Source organism: Ptychodera flava, chromosome 19 (assembly GCF_041260155.1).
Source record: "Ptychodera flava strain L36383 chromosome 19, AS_Pfla_20210202, whole genome shotgun sequence".
NCBI classification, from domain to species: Eukaryota; Metazoa; Hemichordata; class Enteropneusta; family Ptychoderidae; genus Ptychodera; species Ptychodera flava.
In genome coordinates this window covers 37,498,709-37,510,041 of record NC_091946.1, presented here as the reverse complement: position 1 = coordinate 37,510,041, position 11,333 = coordinate 37,498,709, and the positions used below count along the sequence as shown (strand labels likewise).

The window sequence follows — 11,333 nt, the reverse complement described above, 5'->3', positions numbered from 1 at the left end:
AAGAGGGTAAACACAGTGAACAGCCAGTCTTTTCTTTATTTCAAGTTAAAGATCATGCGATGGTACTTAACAAGGCACCTTACATTGAGCTGGTACCCATCACAAAGAGTTACCCCATTACGTCACTATCAGACCGGAAGCGCCAAATTCAAATTGTGAAAACACAGTACATCACCCTTCCATAGGACGAAGAAGACACGAAGCCGTCGTGGGCTTTTCAACAAACCTTTGTAGGTTGCCTCGTACTGAAAGGATAACGATATACATGATTGACGTCGGTATGGCTGAACCACAGCAATTTTCGACTCCGGTGCACCTGCCTACGAAAACTCGACTGCTGTCAAATGCAGAAGCATCATTCAGGTCCCCAGCCTCATCAATAACGATTCCCGCATCGCCACTCATGAAGACTCTCGGAGTTGGAACCGGCGTGACAGTTTATTTATACGAAAGGTAATTTGAAGTGTTCCTCAATGTTTTGAAAAACGGAGAGGTTTCATCAAAAGGATCGTGATTCATAAAATGTGATAAATAGATAAACGTTATGTATTTTAAACACTCAGACATGTTTGTCTGAACTCGTGAACGGTCCGGTCTGAATGGGGGGGAGGGGGGGATCTCTTTTTTACATTCCGGTATGTGCCCATCTATGCCTCTCAGTGCTTCTGTGTGGAAGATGTTATTTGCCCCGCAGCAGTGGGAATAAGATATGTAAATTTCTTATTTGCCCTGCAATGGTGTGGACAAGGACTGTAAATTTCTTAGTCAGTGTCACCCCGCAACGGTGTGAATAAGGAATGTAAACTCCTTATTTTCCCTGCAGGGGTCAGTCTTAGAGACAAAAATTGCAAAAAGGCATGATTAAAGACATTATTGAAATGGAAAGCCCAGTTAAGATTGTCAGTGCATGGAGGTAGAAAAAAAGACTCTTTCTTTCTTTCTTTCTACCTTCATGGTCAGTGGCGCTCACATCAACTGGCTAATGCATGGTGCTGCACGAGTATCAGAGCTAACACTGGTTGACATGACTCCCTGACTGCGGCACAATGCAACTCTTTTAATCGATTATATTTTAATGATCTTTGAGCAATCCAACTGAATACTATTATGACGTTAAAATATGTGTCTAGTCTTGGTGTATCAATGCTTGAAAACCGCCATTAAATGTCCAGAGTTCCTCTTCTAAGGATCCATAGTGCTACATTTGTATACACAAGATATTCAACTGCAATCTTTGAAAAAGTAGGATGTGCATTCGTACCAATTTTTATGTCATGTACTGTAGCCTAAATAATACACTGAAATATTCTATTTCATACTATATCATAGAATGGTAAGCAGGCTGGCTCAATAGTGCAGCATGGTATGTTTTAGAGGCATAGAGTAAAGTTACCTTTTTATTATTATTTATTTTGTCAGCGTAGCTGCCTCAGCATCACATCACAGTGCTTATGCTTCACTGTTGACATCTCTGCCTATAGCATGAAACGATACTTTTTTCCAGTATATTGTGTTTCATAATGCTCAGACCATAAAAATGAAAGTTGAGGCCTAGGTGATAAGTAGTTTCAATGCATTAAACACTTTGGATGAAGAAAATGGGCGGAGATGGGGCCAGAGGGAAGGGTCACTGTGTGGGCAAACAGATAGGGAGAGAGAGAGAGATAAAAGAATAGAGGGAGACAGGAGAAAAAAACAAAATTTGTCGCCTGGGAGGCAAATGCCACACCAGAAAAAAGATGAGTATAGGGGAGAAAGAACCACTAGCTGTGTAACAGTAATGCAGTGTGTCAGTTAGCCTATGGACTGATGGAGGGAAGTCACAGAGCAACTATATTGTCATATGTCTGAAAGCTACAATTTCATTGGTCGCATGTAAACCATTCTCTGATTGGGTTTTAGTTTGGTTATTTTCAGCACTGTGAGGGAATAGACTCTTGGTTTCTGTATTTCTGTATACATACAAGTGTCTCAAAGAAAACTTCCGGCTTCCTGCATTTGATATTGCCAAAAACACAGTGCCCATTGAGAAAAGTTTGTTGGCAATTTTTACAAGGATCTTGGAAATTATGCACTTGACTTTTATAGGAATTACATTTAAAGTTACATGCACCTCAAAAGTGAAAAGTGAAAGATAAACTTTTGCTCAAAACTTTCCTCAATGGAACTTTCAGTCATTCTCTCACCAAATAAAAAATAAAAATTGGGGATCACAGTCCAAAGTTTAGTAACAGAGAAACAAAGTACCTGATATTTACCGATATTTGAAATTCAAAATGGCCATCATCCCAGTAGGCTGTGTTAAAAGTATGGTGGAAAATAAAATTTTCTGATAAAATAAGACTGTGAAGACGCCGAGCACTTTAAAATGAGCACAAAGTGGTAGATCAGAAGAAAATTGTAAAGGTTTTAGAGTCTAAATATCTGTCCCCAAGGTGCATACAATTTATGGGCATTAGACATTTAGGCATGCTTATACTGTAAGTAGACCGACAGATTCAGTTGTCCGCAGGAGATTCTTTGCTCCTCTACCTCCAGTGTCAAACTTGTCATCTAGCACACATGTAGACAGAGTTTTTTTCTGAATTTCCACAGGTAGTGTGAGTGATATGTACAGTGTTCTATTGTGTAACATTGCCACAGACCACTAGCACACTATTATGTTTCTCATTTCATAGTGTACAATGTGTGCTGCACATGTATTTTAAAATTAATTTCATTTAACTTTTAAGGAGTCCAATGGAAGGTGGTGTCACCAGATCACCATGGGCAATCAAGAAAGTGAAGGCAAGGACGTTATCACTCGGCAAAAATATGCAAAGGAGACTGAAGAAGGAAGCTGATATATTGAAAGTGAGTTAAATATGGTTTTAAGTAAAAACTTGCAGGTCAGTCAATAGATGAATAAGGTTTGACCTCTGGTGAGCCAAGCAGACCAACTGATGGATGGTCAATCCTACATACTTTAATGTAAAATTAGCTGTGATGTAAAATGTGAATGCAAGCATTAGCATCAGTTACAGGTAACACAGTGTAAAAATATTTTGTAAACATGTATTTTTAGCTACAGTAGCATCCATTTTAGTGCATTTAGCAAACTTTGGTAATTAGCGTTCAAGTATTTAAGATATTGACTATGGCTATTGACTATGACAATATTGACTATGGTGAGAATGTCTTTTTAATTGAGATGTACATGTGCTAGATGCTGAGTTTGAAACAGGACCTAGAGGAGCAAGGGATCTCCTGCACACAGCTGGATATCTCTTTCTAGCACTGTACCAGCTAAATAGGACCTTCATTTTCAGTAATACATCTGACATGGTAGTCCTACACATACATGTACATATACACATGTATATCGGACATTTCCTGCCAAGTTCATATTTCAGGTCAAGTTGGTTAAAACTAGCGAAGCAAAACATTTCCAATACGGTGCATTTTACAAAGACTTGAAGATTTTAAGGTCTCTGAAGACAGAGATACTGTAAACATGATTTTTACTGACTCTATGATTTTATCCCTTTAAGTTTGTATTAAATTATTAATTTGTTCATATTAATTCACAGTACTTACCGGTATGTGTATCATAAGTTTTGTGGTTTTATTATTTACTACACACACACACTCTCTATTGTATCTCCTATACTGCATGTAGACCTTGACTCACCCTAACATTGTTGGATATCGTGGTTTTACAAAATCATCCGATGGCAAGATGTGTCTGACAATGGAAAGTGGAGAAAAATCACTGCAGGATTTGATTGATGAAAGACAAGATAATGACAGGGGTAAGAAAATACTTTCTTGTTTTTCTATAATTGTTTTGTCTTTTTAAAGCTTTCGCCTGTCAATATCTCTACTTATACCTGTTAAGACTACTGGTATACCCCAGTGAGGGTTTCAAGTCTGTGATTTATATGATCTTGTAAATGCGTATTCCATGTGATATCAAAAGAGGTCCAATAATCAGTATCATTCAAAGTTAATGAGTCATTAACCAGGGCTGAGGTCCAATAATCAGTATCATTCAAAGCAAATGAATAATTGACCAGGGCTGAGGTCCAATAATCAGTATCATTCAAAGCAAATGAATAATTGACCAGGGCTGAGGTCCAATAATCAGTATCATTCAAAGCAAATGAATAATTGACCAGGGCTGAGGTCCAATAATCAGTATCATTCAAAGCAAATGAGTCATTGACCAGGGCTGAGAAACAAAAGTAGATAATAACAAATAACAAATGTGCATTCAAATGAGACATTTATGAACAATTTATGAATCTTTTGGTATGACACCTTTGTTTGTAGCCTTATTTCCATTATCTTAGCTTTTTTATGAAATCAGACTAATTTAAAAACTAGACATTTACACCTAAAGACATTGATATAAAAATACGGGCTGAAACATTTATCACATTCCACCTCACAGAGTGCAAGTTTCTAAAAATTATTTCACACTTTCCATAGGAAACAAATGATCTCACTATGTGTCAGTGCTGGTATAATTATAAAGATGGATAGGAGTTCAAAACTTCATAAAACCCTCGGCTTTTCAGCTTTTGGTTGGTGTGTAGAATTACACATCACAAAAGTTCTTTACTGCACATCTCTCATTGCACTGTGGTTGCATGTAAATCTTCAGCTTTTCAATATTTGATCACTGTTTGTCAAGGGCACAATAAACATCTGTAAATCTACACAACCAACATTGCCATACATCAGTATTTCTTCTGACATTGGTCTCAGAATGGTTAATTCATGGATATCTACCCTTGGGACATTTCACAGTCACTAATACGGATTAGGCTAGGGTTAGGGTATGAGTGTCTGGTCCACTACAGGGCCAGTAGCTGTAACTTTTGATGATTATTTTTCACTATTTTAATTTTTTAATGGTAACAACAGTTTCTCAGTCTACTAGCATGGTGAGATACTCAGTATTGAGCTTGTGTAAACTGCATTGTTATTGTTGACAAGTGAATTCTGGTCCTGACTAGAATTCAAATATGAACAATAAATGCACATTCTACACATACAAGCACTGAGTTGGTAAGCTGTTTAGTAGGTATTTCAACATGCTTTTGGGAGTAGAACAAGAATTGGCGATTGACATACAAAACAAATGTAGGGAAAAAATTATCAATAGTACTGGCCAATCAGTGTCCAAGGATATGTATCCCAGCATGCCATAGTCTTACCAACGTCTCACACAGTGTGAGGACACTTACATTTAACACAATTACTGTACATGTATCAACTTACCATTGGGACACACCACAGTTAGGGTATAGGGTAAGTTTCAAATGACTAATTGTCCACTTGGAGTAACTGTCATGTGACCATTGACATTACATTCACATTGCTGCATTTCCTATGAACTGTCCCTGAATTTGCATCCCTAATATTAGCATTGCAATCTGCTATTGAACTGTCCCTGAATTTGCATCCCTAATATTAGCATTGCAATCCGCTATTGAACAATCGTTACGGTACTACCTCCGGAATTTGCTTCTGTGAACTTTTTGGAAATCAAAGACAAAACATCTTCAAAATTTCCTGATTATTCATCCTTGTAGGATTTGTTCACAAAGTACGGTATGTACCTGAACAAATCTCAGTTTGATCATTACATGTCTCCACCACCTGAGTAATATTGACAATCAATTCAAGGCTTGTGTCTGTGAAATTAATTTATTATGAAATACATAATTGTGACAGAATTTAAAGTACAGCATGAAAAAATTGGTGTATTAAATGATTCTACAGTTGTAATGATTGTTTTTATATACAAATTGGATTGCATTCCTGGGAAGTGGTTGAGAACTATTACCCAGCCAACTTGATTTTATCAAAGTGTAATCATATTGTACAATGCCATGAATTACATACCGGTAGATGTATTTCAGAAAGAACATTTTCTTCTCTGATAAATCTCGCACATTTGACGTTACAGGTCCCTTTCCGGCGAAACAAATTTATAAAGTTGCCGAGTCTCTTGCATCAGCGTTAGACTATCTCCATTCAGAGAAGAAAATCCTCCATGGTGATTTGAAAAGTGGAAATGTAATCATCAGTAAAGACTTTGAATCGGTGAAACTTTGTGACTTTGGTGTTGCTCTTGAACTGAAAGATGACCTTTCTGGATTGAAGGTTGGTTAAGAACAAACTTGTTTATTTTGTGATATATTTTGCTATTCCAGCAGATGGAGTTATTTCTTCTTAATTTGTTAAAAAAATTCAGTGTTAAATTTTAGCGAGACATGTAAGTATATCTATTTTAATTAGAAAAACAGTATAAAGGAGTACTTCATAGTCTATAAAAACAGCAATCCTTTTTCTTGCATTGCTAAAGGTGCATCTCCAGTATCAGTAGTAATGTTCCAATTTGAAATCATGTTTGATGAAGGATGGATGTGAACTCATCGTCATGATCAAAGTCCTGACTGACATTGCTGCATCAAAAGTTTGTAGCAACATCAGTAAAGGACTGTAAGATAGTATCTTCTTCATCAAAATATTATGTCAGTATACCAAAAGTAATTGTTTAAGTGAATTTTAAGGTCATCATGAAAGATTTGTGATGGAATTTGTTGAAGGGTCAGTATAACTAATATTTATGATTTTTTCACTATTTTGTGTGTTTGTCAATCTCAAGTTTTTGTGCTACTCCTTAAAGCAAATTGAAACATCCCCTAATAAGCTTGTCAAACACAGACCCTCTTCTCGAGGGTCTATTGTCAAACACATTGTCTGTACATTGAAAATGCCATTATTGTTTACATTTGAATTTTTCATCTGGACCGAAATTCACTAGTCAACAATAACAATGCAGTCTACACATGTACAGGCTGAGTTGACAAGCTGGATACTGTGTATCTCAACATGCTTTGAGGAGTAGAACAAGAAATTGTAGTTGAAATACAAAACAAAAATTTGTCAAAAGTTACAGCTACTGTCTCTTTACAGTAAAATTCTGTCTTTGTTTCTGTCAGAGACAAGGAGATTTCTACATTGGCAGTGAACCATGGAAGTGTAGTGAAGCAGTTCATGGTGGTGAGATCACAGACAAGGCAGATATCTATGCCTATGGACTCGTCATATGGGAGATGCTAACACTCTCAGTGCCTCACACAGATTTACTGGGTATTAAAGCAGTCTAACTTTTACGATAGCAAGTTTTGGGTGTTCACATTTTTCTTTATCCTTCCAGTGTTTTTCCTAAAAGTCTCACTAGCTGTATCTTTTAGCATTATTTTTATGATTTTACTTTCAAGCTAAAATAAGTTTGTGAGAATGAACCAAATTAGGGACTGTATATGCAATTTTCAACAAGATGAAGGTTACACTGTGATTAACTGTGTGCCCAAACATTAAATTGCAGTCCATGTGGAAAAGCAAAAAACCTTGGATACTGCGTACATCTGCCAGCACTGAAATCTTCAATAACCTGCTCAGAGTAGTCCAATGTAATGCATAGGGGTGAATGTTTTCAACTGTGACATTGTATGTTCGTTCTGTTTCCTTTGTAATATTACCAATTTTTGAAAATGGCAGGAAATCAAAATGACCATTAAAATTTGAATTTTCTCGTCAAATGTTTCACAAAGGAATGGTTTCCTAATGCACTTAAAACCCATATCCCTTCAGAGGGTACCGGTAGAATTCAAAGAAAACCAGGAGTTACAGCTAGTGGGGCTTTAAAACATCAAAACACAGGTGAACGATGTCCAATGATATTTATTCATCTTCGTTGATTCAAGTTGATGAAAGCTTGTTGACAGTTTCTGGCTAAGATATCAGCGAAAAAAGAACACCTTTACAAAAATAGAATGCAGCAAATAGCAAGAGAGTTCATGACACTGTGGTCTGACCACAACACAGCATATCGTCAGAAACCAATCACACTGCAGAAATCCTTCACCGAAAGTGCAAGTTGAAAAAGTAACATCGGTTTCTTATCTTTGACAGAAAATTTTATGAAAGATAATTTTGTTATTTGTGTCTAATGCAATCTTCTGAGTGAAGAGGTTTGAGTTTTGTCCTCCATTGACCCATGGTTTGCAGGTTTGAGTTTTGTCCTCCATTGAGCCATGAGTGAGGAGGTTTGAGTTTTGTCCTCCATTGAGCCATGAGTGAAGAGATTTGAGTTTTGTCCTCCATTGAGCCAAGAGTGAAGAGGTTTGAGTTTTGTCCTCCATTGAGCCATGAGTGAAGAGGTTTGAGTTTTGTCCTCCATTGAGCCTTGAGTGAAGAGGTTTGAGTTTTGTCCTCCATTGACCCATGGTTTGCTGGTTGGACATTCGATAGTGACTTTCAATGTTTAGTCCAGAAACACGATTGGAACTAATTTGGGATAATAGGATGGTGAAGTAATGTCGATTTAATCTGCAACTGCAATCTCATCTGCTTTTCTTTTTAAGTTATACACTTGTTTTTATGAGTAATTTGTAATATTGTAACATTCAGCTATAGAGCACCTAACACTTTTGAGAAATATGAAAAATATGAAAATCCAATTATCCCAAATTAGTTCCAATCGTGTTCAGAGTAGAATTCATTGCCAGTAGTATGTAATTCACAGTGCATCCACTTTCTTAGGTAAACGCTGTTATCTTCCAATGTACTTTTGGTGGCAAATAAAAAAAATGTATGAGTAATTGTTTCATTGAACAATAATACTGAAAATTTTGTCAAATGTTATTGCTATTGTTCCATCAAGAATACACAATAAGTCATGAAAATATTATTTCAATTCAAGATCTCATATCTGGTTTAATCCTGACAGACTATAGTGGTGAAAGTTTTGATGAAAGCTTTGCTGAGGAAATGTACAATGCAGCACTTGGCACCCGACCACCAATCCCGAATGAAGATGAATTACTAACAAACAGGGTGTATCATCAGCTGATAGAACTGTTCTATGTTTGCACCAATGAGAAACCAGAACAGAGACCATCGGCTGCTGCTGTGATACAAGCCCTGAAGGCTGTTGAATTTTAAGATCATCATCCCAAAGCCAAATCGAAATTGTAGCTGTCTACAGCCATGCACCAATGAGAAAGTAAGATAGAAACAGCTTTAAAAGCTGGTAAATTTATAGATTATCATCTAAAAGTTTATTTGAAAATAGTGCTGTGTGCAGTCGTGCACCAATGAGAAAACAAGATAAAAACACAGCTTTAAAAGCTGTTGAATGAAAAGATGATTATCTAACAGCTAAGTTTAAAACAGCGCTGTCTACAATCGAGCACCAAGGAGAAAGCAAGACAGAAACAAAGCCTTGAAAGCTGTTGAATTTAAAGATTGCCATCCCATTGCCGGAACTGAAAATGAAAATGACACTGTATTCTTGTACGATCAGAAATGATTTTATTAGATGGTCTTGAAAATGAACTTGTAGTTGAGAAGGGGTTGAGATGATTGCTAATTTGTGCTCCTACAAAATGTAGAGTTTAATCTTAAATGGCATACACCACAGGTAAATGATTACATACATATATAGAGCCAATCTACATCTGTTTCTCTTTCCATCGCTCCCTTCTGTCCCTCTCTCTTTCTTAAACACACACACACACACACACACACACACACACACACACACTGATGCACTTGTATACACTCCTTCAAAGTGCAGCGCTGATTATTACAAAACAATGCATTAAGAACAAAAAATGACTTCAACTATTAAATGCAATATTGTTTTAAATGTGTACCAGGCATGATTGCATGCAGATAGGTGTAAATAATGAAGTTGCTCCCATCAGTTTATTCTATTGTAGTTTTGTCAACATCAGTGAATTTGTGACGTCATTCCCCAGATTATTGCTGATAATGTATCCCATTTCCAACATTGAACCAAGATGTTTTTCTACATCTACAAATTCACTGGCATTGCCAAAACTATAAAATAATTGCAATAATTTACCCTCTACCAGCCCATAATAGACTCAAGCAAACTTTGCACTCCATAATGTACTCGGCTTCACCTCATTCATTATGTCATGCAGAGTTTGCTTTCATCCATTATGGGCTGAGCAGAGGTACTTAAATAAATGAGTTTGGATATATTATGAAATTAATTTTACAGATGTAACATTGATGTATGTACCTATTGCACTGTATTAGTAATATATTAGTAAATAATTTTCTATCTGTATATCAGAATAAAACTCTTACAACAAAATAATAAAGACTGGGCTCTGTTTTGTAATTGTACCCAGCAATGCCAGTTACATCTGTGAAATGGTGTTTTCATCTTGTGATATCTATTGTAATAAATTGAGTGCAAGGGTGTCTTCTTGCATTGTATTACGTTATGCTTCACTGTGTGGTGGCAATCTATCATTTCAAACAAAAACATCTCATCACACATGAAATTGCAAATTGATGAAATGCAAACATCAAGTTGATTAAATGAAAAGAAATACACAATAAAGTGAAAGTTGACAAATTTCTACAAATATCTGCCCCCCTTTGATTACAAAGCAATGTCTTTTGTAGGATGAGGAACGTGCACACATTCCTTGCGCCCTCCCCTGGTGATATACCCATGTGGTATACCAAAGTTTTAGTTACTTGTACGAGCGCCCTCTCTCGTCATGTAGAACTTGTGCAATAATCCCCGATCTGATTACATCTGCGATGAAATCCCACAAACAGCAAATGCCGGCAGACAAATAGCCTCTCTAGTGTTTCAATACCGGTGGAAAATCCTGCATCTATTGCAACAGCGAAGTGAAGTGACTAGACTACACCCACGTCGAAAAGGAGGTGGCCTATAGTGAAAACACATTCTGACTTAGGAAATCTATCGACGTCAAACAAGCATTGCAAACACTATCAATATTGGGAACATTAAGTCCAATAAAACCAATGAATCGTTACAATCTTTCAATTGTTCCTCTTCGGAATAAGTACATCTTTCAAATATTATCGAATTATTGTCCTTAAACTTAATAGCTCGACAATCTTCATCTATAATTTGTTTTGAATATGATTGACGTAAGGCCAAATGAATACTTCCGTCTTGTTTTTAATACTCCTTTTTAAATCCCTTAAAGATTCTTCGTTGAGGTTAATTGAAGTACATGGCTTTCATTTTCTACAATCCTACAGGATTACGTTAATGAGTCCGTATCAGTTTTTTTTAAAGAATCAATAAACAAAAATAACGACGACGTACAGTCATTTAGCTGGTAAGCACTAAACACTAATATGTATGTGGAATTGAAATCATTGATCTGGTTTAATGATTTTACTCTAGAATTTTATTCATCGGGTGGTTATTATTAATTTACGTAGTGCGCGCCTCGACATTAAAAGATTTACAC

At 36.4% G+C, this 11,333-nt stretch overlaps 1 protein-coding gene across 1 annotated transcript; it reads left to right on the top strand.

Moving 5' to 3' along the window:
• Positions 1-51: 51 nt before the first annotated feature.
• On the top strand, positions 52-10,189 carry LOC139119450 (lymphokine-activated killer T-cell-originated protein kinase-like). Its single transcript, XM_070683266.1, has 6 exons — positions 52-453; positions 2,733-2,853; positions 3,659-3,791; positions 5,957-6,153; positions 6,996-7,146; positions 8,789-10,189. Exons 1-6 carry the CDS (start codon positions 266-268, stop codon positions 9,001-9,003), a joined length of 1,005 nt encoding a protein of 334 aa, XP_070539367.1. The 5' UTR covers positions 52-265; the 3' UTR covers positions 9,004-10,189.
• Positions 10,190-11,333: the final 1,144 nt, after the last annotated feature.

What these genes read in the sequence shown, in the direction of transcription:
- LOC139119450 (XM_070683266.1), top strand. Translation starts at nt 266, where the DNA reads ATGATTGACGTCGGTATGGCTGAACCACAGCAATTTTCGACTCCGGTG. An exon ending in ACAGTTTATTTATACGAAAG is followed by an intron (nt 454 to 2,732) that starts GTAATTTGAAGT and finishes TTAACTTTTAAG; the next exon opens with GAGTCCAATGGAAGGTGGTG. An exon ending in GCCTCACACAGATTTACTGG is followed by an intron (nt 7,147 to 8,788) that starts GTATTAAAGCAG and finishes TAATCCTGACAG; the next exon opens with ACTATAGTGGTGAAAGTTTT.